Raw genomic sequence first — 13,549 nt, 5'->3', positions numbered from 1 at the left:
GCGATTTTTTTTTTTTACCAAAAATATGTAGAAGAATACATATCGGCCTAAACTGAGGGAAAAAATGTTTTTTATATATTTTTGGGGAATATTTATTGTAACAAAAATTAAAAAATAATAAGTTTTTTTCAAAATTGTCGCTCTATTTTTGTTTATAGCGCAAAAAATAAAAAACGCAGAGGTGATCAAATCCCACCAAAAGAAAGCTATATTTGTGGGAAAAAAAAGGACGTCAATTTTGTTTGGGAGCCACGTTGCATGACCACGCAATTGTCAGTTAAAGCGTCGTAGTGCCAAATCGCAAAAAGTGGTCTGGTCTTTGACCAGCAAAATGGTCTGAAGTGGTTAAGGGGGCACTCTGATGAGGCAGCTAATATATGGAGGCACACTGATACAGGAATACTGATGTAAAGGAGGACTCTGATGGGACACCTGAAGTAAAGGGGAACTCTGATGAGGACAACTGATGTAAAGGGAGACTCTGATGGGGACAGCTGATGTAAAGGGGGGCACTGATTGGGACACCTGATATAAAAGAGGGCTCTGATTGGGACACCTGCTGTAAAGGGGGAACTCTGATTGGGACACCTGATGTAAAGTGGGACTCTGATTGAGACTTGTGATGTAAAGGAGGAGTCTGATTGGGACACCTGATGTAAAGGGGACTCTGATTTGGGACACCTGATGTAACTGGGGTACCTAATGTAAAGGGGGGCTCTGATTGGGGCACCTGATGTAATGGGGGACTCTGATTGGGACTTGTGATGTAAAGGAGGAGTCTGATTGGGACACGTGATGTAAAGGGGGACTCTGATTGGGACACCTGATGTAACTGGGGTACCTGATGTAAAGGGTGACTCTGATTGGGGCACCTGATATAAATGGGGACTCTGGCTGGGACACCTGTTGTAAAGGGGGACTCTGACTGGGACACCTGATGTAAAGGGGGGCACCTGATGTAAAGGGCGACTCTGATTGGGACACCTGATGTAAAGGGAGACTCTGATAAGGACACCTTATTTTAAGTAGTTTTGTTTTGTTTTACTTGAAATGTGGATGTGATTGACCTACTTGAATCTTTTCTTAGAAAGAGATTTGGAACAAATATTAGCAACCGGACCTCTTTGAATTTAAATTTCCCTATTCCCTTGGATTTTCTGCAATAGTTGTATACACTTTACAGGCAGGTTAAGGGCAACCTCCAGGTATGTTATTGAAAGCTTTGCTTTTTATTGTTGTCCTTTGCTGTTCCTCACCAAATTGACTTTTTTTAAATATTTTTTTTGCTTTGGAACATTTTCGCCAGGGGATTGCCCAGTCCCTCATGCCATTTGTTTGACAATCCTTACTGTTACTTAACATAAGACTCCTATTGACTTCAGTGGGATTCGGATTCAACGCTTGAACTTAAAGTGAAATTAAAGGCTATTTTCTTTTTAATTACACTAAAAAAGTGTAACTGCAGCGATATTGTACAGAGTTGTCCCTTACCTCCTGTATCCTGTCCCCCTCGGGTGCTGTCTGCTTCTTCTTGCTTCAGGTGCCCCCTTAGCAAGCCATCTGCACCCATGCATGCTCACTCCCATGCCGACCATTGACACGGTAGGCCACACCCTCACTCTTTCCTCACAGGACTTTGACTGACAGCAGCAGGAGCCTATGCCTTCCGCTGCCCTCGTTGCCTCCTGTGAAACCAGGAAGTGAGAGGAGTGGTGCTGCAGCTGGAACAGGTAAGTGTTTAGGAAGCAGAAGGGGGGAGGGGCAGTTAGAGGGGTGTTTTTTACCCTAATGCAAGGAAAGGATTAGGAGTAAAAAAAAAAAAAAAGTTTGCCTTTAGAACCACTTTAAGTAATGGTCACCAAACCTGCCTCAAACCAAATCCAGTTATGCTAAGCTCATCCCTAGTGGAGTATGCTGTGAATAATATATATTTTTTTGATTTTATGAACTTTATTTGTAAACTATAATAAACAGATACTATCTCTGCTATCCAAGTACTAGGTAGAGCTTTGTAATTCTGCTTCTGTTACTTACATTTTTTTCCCCAAATACTTCTTTATTCACTTTTTCAATTTGCAAAGGTGAATATTATATATCTTATTGTGAGTGACAAGTAACAGTACTTAAGAGACTACAGCCAACAGAATAATGCTTATATACAGTATTACCGTAATTTCCTGTGTCTTAAACAGTATAGGTGGGTCTGCTTCCCTTGGACAGTCACCCCTTTGGGAGCTAACTGTGACTGCCAGGGGAGCGTATCACCAACGATTCAAGTTCTGCTATGTTGATATAATTGAGAATCAACAAATTCTTTCCATTGGTCAATATTCACCAGGAGCTAGGTACTCCTAACTAAACTAAAGAAACATCAGAACTGTGTAAACTTTGTGAACCATGGATCAACCGGGGTGCATGAGTAAGTTGAGGTACCCCCTGATTAATGTGATCAGTAGTGTTCATTGAAGATCTTAATCATTCGTAGGTGGTTTTATGGGTTTTATACCAGTTTTCCCAAGTCTGCCATTGAGGTAAGAATGTAGTATGTTTGCCTTCTATGCATGCTAGCAAGCTCTCATAGGTGTAATGTGTGTGGAGTGTGTGTATCATTTATATTACTTTTGGTGGTTCTTGGGCTCTGCAATGTCTAAGTATCACCAGTTTGGATTCTAGGAATAAGTGGGTGGAGAAGTTCCTATAAAGTTTTGGGATTTCATTGATTCCTATGTTTAGAATTGCTAACGAGGGAGAGGGTTGAGTCCTCAGACCTGTTACTTGGCGAAATATGGTGAATACCTCTTCCCAGAATCTTGAAAGTTTCCTGCAACTCCAGAGTATATGAAGGAGAGTGACAGTCTGTGTACAGTTTCTCCAGCACGTTGAAGGTGTGGACGGGTCAAATTTGGCAATCTTATACGGTGTCAGGTACCATCTTTGTATAACCTTGTGTGAAAGTTCCCACAGATTGGCGCATTTTGTAGCAGTGTGTGTGCAATTTATAGCTTTAAGCCATTGATCTAGTGTGAAGGATTGTTTGAGATCTTGTTCCCAGGCTAGAATGGAATTTGTTTTGGAAAAAATTGATTTGTCGTTGAGTGGCCGTAGCAGTGAGGTATGTTTTTATCTTCCAATATATGTGGTAATTTGGAGTATGTTTAGAGTTGAGATAAGACACTATTCGAGTATAGGTGAATTGTTCTGATTTGGGCAATTCATATTCCTTCTGTAAAGTCTCAAATGATTTTATCTTTTCGTTGGAATATAAATCTGATAAACGGTTTATTCTTTTCAGTGTCCACTTGTCTAGGTTTAGTTCAGAGATAAGTAATGGTAAGGAGGACAAAGGAATTGGAAGGGATAGGCTGGGAGATGCTAGTGATTTGGAGATCGTCATAGACTTCCACGCGTTTAGTGATGCTATCATTGGTAAGGTTAATTGTGTGTTTTTCTTTTTAAGGTGAGTATGAGCAATTATATAGTCATATAAGTTTCCACCTGGAATCAGGGTTTGCTCTATTTCTCTCCATAAAGTGGTAGGGTGTACTATGAACCATTCTCTAAATTGTGCTAGTGTTGCAGCAAGCTAGTAATTCGCTAAGATTGGTAACCCCATACCCCCTGCCTGTTTTGTCTTTTGAAGTGTAGAAATTGTGCTTCTGGCTTTCTTCCCTTCCCAGAGGTATTTGGAGAGGATAGTTTGTAGTGTCCGGAGGAATTTTTTAGATACTGGTATGGGTACAGTGCGGTATATGTATAGGATCTGTGGTAGAATTTGCATTTTGAAAGCAGCTAGTCTGCCTGACCATGATATGATGTGTTTAGTTAGATTCTATAGGGCTTGTTTGAGTTTATGTTTTAGTGGTTCATAGTTAGCTCGGAATAGAAGATCTGTTTGTGTGGTGAGTTTGATCCCTAGGTAGGTGATATTATGATTGTTCCACACATATGGAAATCTTTGTTGGATGTCTGTTTTGTCTTGTTGACTTATTCCGAAGTCTAGGATATATGATTTGGAGTCATTTACCATATAGTGTGATACTGTACTATACTTTTGCAACAATCTGGTCACTCTGTTTAGGGAAGACACTGGACGAGTTAGCATTAATATCACGTCATCTGCAAATAGGCTTATAACATGTTTACGGTTATTTATCATAAACCCATGTACGTCAGGATCTTGTCTGATACTTGCAGCAAGGGGTTCTATTAACATATTAAAGATGAGAGGGGAGCCCTGACATGTTCTGTTCGAGATTGAAAATGGTTTGGACAGCATGCCCGATGTGTCTACTCGAGCGGAGGGGGATGTGTAAAAGGGCCAGAATTGCTGAGAGCAGGTGATCCTCAAATCCAAATTTTTCTAGTGTTTTTGTAAGGTACATCCAATGTACTCTGTCGAATGCCTTCTCTGTGTCCAAAGCAAGGAGCAGAGAAGGCGTTCGGTTACTTTCCGCAAGGTGGATTATATCAATCAGTCTTCTGGTGACATCAGATGTTTGCCTTCCTTTTGTAAAACCCGATTGATCCGGATTAATGATGGTGCACCAGATGATAATGATGGGCATAATATCTATTAACCATAGGGCTATCATTTTAGCATATATTTTTAGGTGGTTGTTCAGCAGGGAAATAGGTGGGAAATTTTGAGGGGCATCCGGTGTCTTACCAGGTTTGAGCAGAGTAACTATTATTGCTTCTACCATTTCTGTGGGGAAAGAAGCAGATGCAGCATCTGTCTCGAACACCTTAAGCAAATGGGGGCCTAGAGTAATTTAAAGCTTTTATAATATTCCCCCGTTAAGCCTTCCAGCCTGCTGATTTGTTATTGGGAAGAGTTTCTATGACCTTTAGAAGTTCCGGCAGCAAGAAGGGAGCATTTAGTTGTTGTAGTTGGGAGGGAGAAGTTTGTGGCAGGCCTATGTTTTGATAGAAAGTTTTGTATATCTGATTGTGTAGGTTGTGTCGTGGGTTCGTCTTGATTTAAGTTATAAAGTGATCCACTGAATGCATCTGCGATGCTTTGAGGGTCTATTACTTTGCTTTTGGATACAGTGTCTATAAGGTGGGAAATTTTAGATTTGAATCTTTGGTCTTTTAGTCTGCGGGCCAGTGCTTTCCCTGGTTTATTTCTGGTAGAGTAGAATAAAATTTTTAATCTCCTTTCCTTGAGCTCGTAGGAGCGGAGAAGTTCTATTCTAAGGTCATGTCTTAAAGAGGTAAATTTGTCGCTAAGTATAGGGTTAGGTTTTTGTTTGTTTTGGTTGTCGAGGTTATTGATTTCTGCCAATAAGGTGTCTAGTTTCTACTGCCTCTGCTTCTTGAGTTTAGAACCAAGTTGAATAAACATGCCTCTAATGTATGCCTTATGGGAATTCCACAAAGTGAATGGGTTTTCAGAGGACGGAGAATTGATCTGGAAATATTCGGACAGGCGGCTCTCCAAGATGTGTTTTGTTGATGGGCATTGCAATATTTGGGGATTGGCCCACCAGCGTTTTGGTTGGGATATGAATCCCGTAGAGATAACAGGATGGACGCATGGTCTGACCATGATATATTATTTATTTGAACATTCATTACCCTCTGGAGTAGCAACCTGTCCGTCAAAAACAAGTCAATTCTCGTATACGTGCAATGCCTATGCGAGTAGAATGTAAAGTCTCTTTCGGTGGCGTGGGTACAATGCCAAACATCAAATAGGTTCCGAGAGTTCAAAAAGGATGTCATAGCAGGTGCTCTTCTGGGAAGCCTTGATGTACAGTCTAGTTGTGGGTCTGGGGTAATGTTGAAGTCTCCGCATATTACGAGGGAGCCTTGTTGAGTCTTCCTGACTTTTTTCATTAATTTGTTTAGGAAATTGAGTTGGTGTTTGTTGGGAACGTAAACATTCACTAGCGTATATTTAGTAGAGTTGATGTCACACACTAGTATGTTCCTTGCCCTCGGCAGCCGTCGCTGAGGTGGTTTTGTGGTCCTGGGTGTTTGAAGCTCAGTAGAAGTTGTTCCGTAGTAACAAGGAAGATCCGTTGGGGTAGGTGTAAAGCCCCGTACACACGAGAGGACTTATGTCCGACAGACTTCCAAAGGAGTTCCGTCGGAGTTCTGCTGGAATTCCGACGGAGTTCTGACAGACTTTTCGGCCGAACGGACTTGGCCACACACGATCACACTAAACTCCGACGGATTCGAACGTGATGACGTACGACCCGACTCGAATAAGGAAGTTCATAGCCAGTAGCCAATAGCTGCCCTAGCGTCGGTTTTAGTCCGTCGGAGTAGCATACACACGAGCGGATTTTTCGAAGGGGACCGGGTCCGGCGGAGTTCCTTCGGAAAAATTTTAAGCATGTTCCATATTCTAAAGTCCTTCGGACTTTGGTGAGTCAAAAGTCCGTTGCAGCCCACACACGATCGGATAGTCTGACGGACTCAGTCCTTCGGACTTTGGATGTTGAAAAGTCCGCTCGTGTGTACGCGGCATAAGATGATTCTTATGCGTCCCGGCTGATCCAACAGTAGGTGAGAACTGCAAAACAGAATAAAACAAAAAAAACAGAAAAAAAAACAGTTGACAGTATCAAAGAAGATCCCTCTAGGGGATTTTTGCACAAAGTGCACTGTTCAATGCTGGTGGGGGAATGTGGAAATGTTTCCATTTTCTGTTATTCCCAGGGGATTATAGACGTTGTAATGTTGGAGTTAGTATAGGAGCTTTCTTAGTAGGCATCATTGTTATTTTTCTTTTTCTTTTTCCTGGCCACCACTTGCCATTCTTCCTGGGTGTGCGAAGGACCCCCCATTTGGGGGGAGGTTGATGGCAGGTCCGCTATGATCCCCCATTGTCGAAGGGCTGTCAGTCCGTCTTCCAGGGTGGATACGGTTATGTTAGTACCGTTATGGGTGATGGAAAGTGTCGCCGGGTATTTCCATTTGTGGAGGATGCGATGGTTGCGTAGGGCTTTCGTAATAGTTGCCAGATTAGGATACCTTTGCAGGGTGTATCTGGATAGGTCTGGGAGCATTTGTATGGCAGAGTATTGTTCCAGGCGGTGTTCTGCTTTACGGAAGGTTTCTAGAATACAATCCTTCGTTTTATAGAAGTGTAGCCTTAACAATACATCTCTGGGTATTTCGTCTGCGAGAAATGAGGGTTTAGGGACTCTGTGAATCCTGTCTATTGTTAGCTCTAAAGCGGTTGCGGCTGGAAATATGGCTGAGAACAGGTCCAGGGCATACTGTGGGAGCTGTGCAGCTGTCACGATTTCTGGGATACCCCCTGATCTTTAAGTTATTTCTCCTGGATCTGTCTTCAAGGTCTGATAATTTATCTTTGATCAAGGAGATGTCATCTTGGTGGGCGTCCACCATCTTGTTAAAGGAGCTGGAATGATCTCCCAATGCATGTTCCACCCGATCCACCCTATCGCCTAGTCTGTGGATTTCTGTTTGGCATTTATTGACTGTGTGGATCATATCAGACTGTATGGAAGATCTGAGGGACAATAACATTTCTTTATGTACAATGTCAGATACAGGCTGCGGTGGTTGGGAATCCTACTATGGGATCAGACGCTGCTGGGGTATTAGGCCTCTCAAATGCACTGTGTTCACTCACCTCCATTTTATGGGACTGCAGGCCGCTGTGTGGGGAGGTTGTGAGCTGTCTGGTTTTTGCAGGGCTCCTTGTGGTCGGAGTGGATGCAGCTGATGATGAGCCATTATGTGAGCTCTCCTATCCATTCCTCCGCTCGTCATGTGCAGAGGCTCCCGTCAAGGCCTGTCTGTTTCGCTCGTGCGAGTGGCCTCCTCCGCCATCTTGTGGATGTTGCTGCCCCTGTGTAAAGTATCCTGGCAGCTTGCAGAGCTGCGTTGGCGGCTTCTTTCTTCTCCTCTGCATCCCTGTGGTGTCCCTGAGTACAGCTGGGGTGGATGGCAGAGTGTCGGGTCTTTTATAGCTCCTATATCCGCTGTTTCCCCCGGGTGAGCGACGGAGCTATCAGGCTATGCGGCCATCTTTGGGCTTGGTCGCCACGCCCCCTTGTTACTTACATTTTTATTTAAAAATGTTGATGAGGCTTTTGGAACTTTCTGCAATCTCATTTTTATCTAATGTAATAATAACTGATGTTTTATTTAAAAAAAAAAAAAAAAAACAGCACACATAAGATTTGCAGATAGATAGCATTTTTTTTTATTATTATTATTTTGTTTAGTCTACTGTATTTAGTGGTACCTTACCACAACTAGTTTTATTATACCAGTGCTCAGACATTCCTGAGTTCATTATATAAACACAGAAAAGTGTGTGGACCTTTATTACTATTAATACCTAAGTGAACCATCCCTTGTATTTTGTTGTGGTAGCTTGTGATTCTTCTGTCCCATAGCAAGCCAAATATACTGTACAGCCGCATAAAAGATATGACTTGTTGGTAGGAGTGTTTGCTTTTAAAATAAACTTGATGTAAGCCATTAAGCTGTGCTTCCTTAATAGGTAATGATGTTCTTGTTGTCTTTCTAGGGTTCAGGATGTCTGGACATCTAAGCATTTTGGAGCAGCAGACAGAAAATCTCAAACAATGCCGGCTCTGAGGAGCAGGACAGGATCCTCACGTTTGCAACATCTTAGCAGCTTAGAGAGTTCCTTCACACTTAACCATAGTAAGTACTTGGAGGATAGCTCACCACCTAAATACTCCCACTATAAGCTAGCAAAACATCAAGCAATGTTATGTAGTTTGGCATAAATGTTTCTTGATGCAAAAGTTAGATGGGTTTGTGGGACAAATGAACATGGCACAAAGTCTGTCCTGCATTTTTTCACTGATCTTCCTTGTTTTCCAAGGTGAATGCAAGCATACACAATGGTATTTGCAAGGTATAGCCTGAAGGGTGTGTGTAGTAGTTAAAGGAAAACTCTAATGACTTGTTTTCTTTTTTCTTTTTTTATTAATACATTTCCAAACTTTTATATCCGCTTTCCTTTTTACTTCACAATGTGTATAAAGAGAAAACAGAAAATCACTTATTTTTTCTTTGACATGAAAAATTGTGCATTATACAGTATATGTCTATTTTACTTTATATCTAAAACTTGCTTATCGCACTAATATACTATTAGCTGTAGACTGGAAAATTATCTCAGGGGTTCCCGGAGGGCTTAAATATTTTTGAAGGGTTCTTTCAGGTTAAAAATGTTGAGAAATGCTGATCTAGAGCTATTGAGCTCTGTAGATGGAGCTTTTTAAGATAGGTGCTAAAGAAACAGAGGGAAGCATGAGCTCCAACTTAAAACCGGATAGAAGACTATATAATAACCATTTCAATATTTCCTATTCTATATTTGGCTTTTTCATTTGCACATCAAAGCCTTTCAATTTAAAACTGCTTATTTTATCCTTGGAAGAGAAAATGTGTTGTCATTGCTGAAATGAAGAATTGATCAGCCCCCTCAAACTAAGAACTTCCTACAAATGTATTAAAACAAGCTCTTCCACAGATTAGAAGAACCTGGTATTGACCCCTAAATGTTGCAGCCCTCACCAAGGTAACAAATCAGCTGTTTCAATCATAGGAGCTGTGGGTAAGTTCACCTTTGTACATTTTTTTCTAAATTCCAGCTCCCCTATGCACCAGTATAGCATTCATGCAGTTTTTTTGCTAAAATATCAAAGCTTTCGATTAAATCTACAGTCACTTACTTTTCTTGTCCTAATCCATGTTTCCAGACGTTTCCATTAGTAATCTTCTTCCTGATCAGACTTTAGGTCATGACACAGGAAGGAGTTGACCAGCTGACCTTATTAGCACACACCCCACATCATCCACCCACCCATTCCCAGGTGCATGTTTTTTAAATGAAATGCAATCAGTCAGTGATCCCCCTTCTCAATAAATACACAATATACAATCAGATTATATAGCGTATGGCCATATTTATACACCTAAAATTACTAGTTGTGCTTTCAGTGCCATTAATTGTAACGGGACAGAAGCAAACACACATTTTGCCATGTGAAAAAATGAGGGGCAAATGCTGCAAAATGCACAGTAAAAAACACGCAACCCACAAAATGCCAAGATGTCCCATAAGCCACATGTAAGGCAGCCAATTGAAATCAACAGGCTGCCCTATGCATGTCACAGGAAAAACGAGACACAAAATGTGTGCTCCCACTATGCTAGATGTGAATGGGGCCTGAAAGTGAAATTGGTGTGATAACACAAGAACAACGAGGCTCCATTCACATCTGTGCGTTTCCTTGCATTTCTGAAATGCACTGCACCAAAAACTGCAGTAAAAAATGCACCAAGCTCCACTCTTAACCACTTTCAGACCGGACCATTTTGCTGGTAAATGACCAGAGGTCTTTTTACAATTTGGCACTGCGCTGCTTTAACTGGTAATTGCGCGGTCATGCAATGTTGTACCCAAACAAAATTTGCGTCCTTTTCTTCCCACAAATAGAGCTTTCTTTTGATGGTATTTGATTGCCTCTGCGATTTTTATTTTTTGCGATATAAACGTAAAAAGACCGCAAATTTTGAAAAAAAATGATATTTTCTACTTTTTGTTATTAGAAAAATCCAATAAACTCAATTTTAGTCATACATTTAGGCCAAAATGTATTCAGCCACATGTCTTTGGTAAAAAAAAAGTCAATAATTGTATATTTATTGGTTTGCGCAAAAGTTGTCACATCTACAAACTAAGGTACGTTTTCTGGAATTTACGCAGCTTTTAGTTTACGACTGCCTATCTCATTTCTTGAGGTGCTAAAATGACAGGGCAGTACAAAACCCCCCCAAATGACCCCATTTTGGAAAGTAGACCCCCTAAGGAAATTGATAAGAGGCATGTTGAGCCCATTGAATATTTTATTTTTTTGCCTCAAGCGATTGAATAATGACAAAAAAAAATTTTTTTTTTTTTTTTTACACAAAGTTGTCACTAAATGATATATTGCTCACACATGCTATGGGCGTATGTGAAATGACACCCCAAAATAAATTCTGCTGCTTCTCCTGAGTACGGGGATACCACATATGTGGGACTTTTTGGGAGCCTAGCCGCGTACAGGGCCCCGAAAACCAAGCACCGCCTTCAGGCTTTCTAAGGGCGTAAATTTTTGATTTCACGCCTCACTACCTATTACAGTTTTGAAGGCCATAAAATGCCAAGATGGCACAAAACCCCCACAAATGACCCCATTTTAGAAAGTAGACACCCCAAGCTATTTGCTGAGAGGCATGTTGAGTCCATGGAATATTTTATATTTTGCCACAAGTTGCGGGAAAATTACAAACTTTTTTTTTTTTTTTTTTTTTTTCACAAAGTTGTCACTAAATGATATATTGCTCATGCATGCCATGGGCATATGTGAAATGACACCCCAAAATAAATTCTGCTGCTTCTCCTGAGTACGGGGATACCACATATGTGGGACTTTTTGGGAGCCTAGCCGCGTACGGGGCCCCGAAAACCAAGCACCGCCTTCAGGCTTTCTAAGGGCGTAATTTTTTGAGTTCACTTCTCACTACCTATTACAGTTTTGAAGGCCATAAAATGCCAAGATGGCACAAAACCCCCACAAATGACCCCATTTTAGAAAGTAGACACCCCAAGCTATTTGCTGAGAGGCATGTTGAGTCCATGGAATATTTTATATTTTGCCACAAGTTGCGGGAAAATTACAAACTTTTTTTTTTTTTCACAAAGTTGTCACTAAATGATATATTGCTCACGCATGCCATGGGCATATGTGAAATGACACCCCAAAATAAATTCTGCTGCTTCTCCTGAGTACGGGGATACCACATATGTGGGACTTTTTGGGAGCCTAGCCGCGTACGGGGCCCCAAAAACCAAGCACCGCCTTCAGGCTTTCTAAGGGCGTTACAGTTTTGAAGGCCATAAAATGCCAAGATGGCACAAACCCCCCCCCCCCAAATGACCCCATTTTAGAAAGTAGACACCCCTAAATTTAGGGGTACACTAGTGAGACTAGGTAATAAATGGCGGGTGCCCTGAAACTATAAAAAAATAACTAACCAACCAGCGTCACCTGTAACAGTTATATGGTGATCACTGGTGAAAGGGTTAACTAGGGGGCAATCAGGGGGCTTTATGCGGTAGTATATGGGGGTCCCTGGCGCTATAAAAAGCTGCGGCGAACCTAAATACCTACCTGCCTAACTAGCGTCACCTGTGACACTAATACAGCGATCAGAAAAACGATCGCTTATTAGGCTGGGTTCACACTGGAGCGATGCGGGAACGCCACAAATGCGCGGCGGGTTCCCGCATCGCATGCCTCCCGGCGGCAGTTCACACTGCCCTATGCGAACTGCTGGGAGTGTCAGTGAAATGTTAATGACACCCCCAGATCAGTTCGCATATCGCAGTGCGATCTGCAAACTTGGATCGCATGGTGTGAACACCCATGCGATCCGATTCTGCTGCGGACCAAAAAAAGGGTCCCGTGCGAGTTTGCGGCGGGTGCGGCGGGTGCGACACGAATTCAGCCATACTATCTGTATAGCTGAACTCGAATCGCACAGAGATCGGATGTGATTTGCACTGCAGTGCGGTGCGAATCACATCCGTTCTCATAAACCGCTGCAATGTGAACCCAGCCTTAGTGACACTGGCGACGGGGGGTGATCACGGGGTTAAACCTTTATTGGGGGGGTTAGGGGGGTACCTTAGAACTAAAGGGGGCTAACCCTAACTGCCCTAACAGTTATTAGTCACAAATGACACCTGCCGGGTGATCAGGGGGTTAAACCTTTATTAGGTAATAAATGGCGGGTGCCCTGAAACTATAAAAAAATAACTAACCAACCAGCGTCACCTGTAACAGTTATATGGTGATCACTGGTGAAAGGGTTAACTAGGGGGCAATCAGGGGGCTTTATGCGGTAGTATATGGGGGTCCCTAGCGCTATAAAAAGCTGCGGCGAACCTAAATACCTACCTGCCTAACTAGCGTCACCTGTGACACTAATACGGCGATCAGAAAAATGATCGCTTATTAGGCTGGGTTCACACTGGAGCGATGCGGAAACGCCGCGAATCCGCGGCGGGTTCCCGCATCGCATGCCTCCCGGCGGCAGTTCACACTGCCCTATGCGAACTGCTGGGAGTGTCAGTGAAATGCTACTGACACCCCCAGATCAGTTCGCATATCGCAGTGCGATCTGCAAACTCGGATCGCATGGTGTGAACACCCATGCGATCCGATTCTGCTGCGGGCCAAAAAAAGGGTCCCGTGCGAATTTGCGGCGGGTGCGGCGGGTGTGGCGGGTGCGGCGGGTGCGGCGAATGGCTGAACTCGAATCGCACAGAGATCGGATGTGATTTGCACTGCAGTGCGGTGCGAATCACATTCGTTCTCATAAACCGCTGCAATGTGAACCCAGCCTTAGTGACACTGGCGACGGGGGGTGATCACGGGGTTAAACCTTTATTGGGGGGGTTAGGGGGGTACATTAGAACTAAAGGGGGCTAACCCTAACTGCCCTAACAGTTATTACAGTCACAAATGAC

General features: G+C 42.6%; 1 protein-coding gene across 2 annotated transcripts in view; it reads left to right on the top strand.

The window, feature by feature from the left end:
• Positions 1-13,549, top strand: part of DOCK11 (dedicator of cytokinesis 11) — a 551,771-nt gene that overhangs the window by 257,162 nt on the left and 281,060 nt on the right. For both annotated transcript variants that reach the window (XM_077493986.1, XM_077493985.1), the window contains one exon: positions 8,522-8,661. In XM_077493986.1, coding sequence (XP_077350112.1) covers positions 8,522-8,661 — 140 coding nt within the window. The remainder of the gene's footprint in view (positions 1-8,521; positions 8,662-13,549) is intronic.

The sequence above is a fragment of the Lithobates pipiens genome, unplaced genomic scaffold, assembly GCF_037356315.1.
Source record: "Lithobates pipiens isolate NorthernLeopardFrog02 unplaced genomic scaffold, aLitPip1_a1.2 Scaffold_1, whole genome shotgun sequence".
NCBI lineage: Eukaryota > Metazoa > Chordata > Amphibia > Anura > Ranidae > Lithobates > Lithobates pipiens.
The sequence above is the reverse complement of the archived record's forward strand: the minus strand, read 5'-3'. Positions and strand labels throughout refer to the sequence as shown.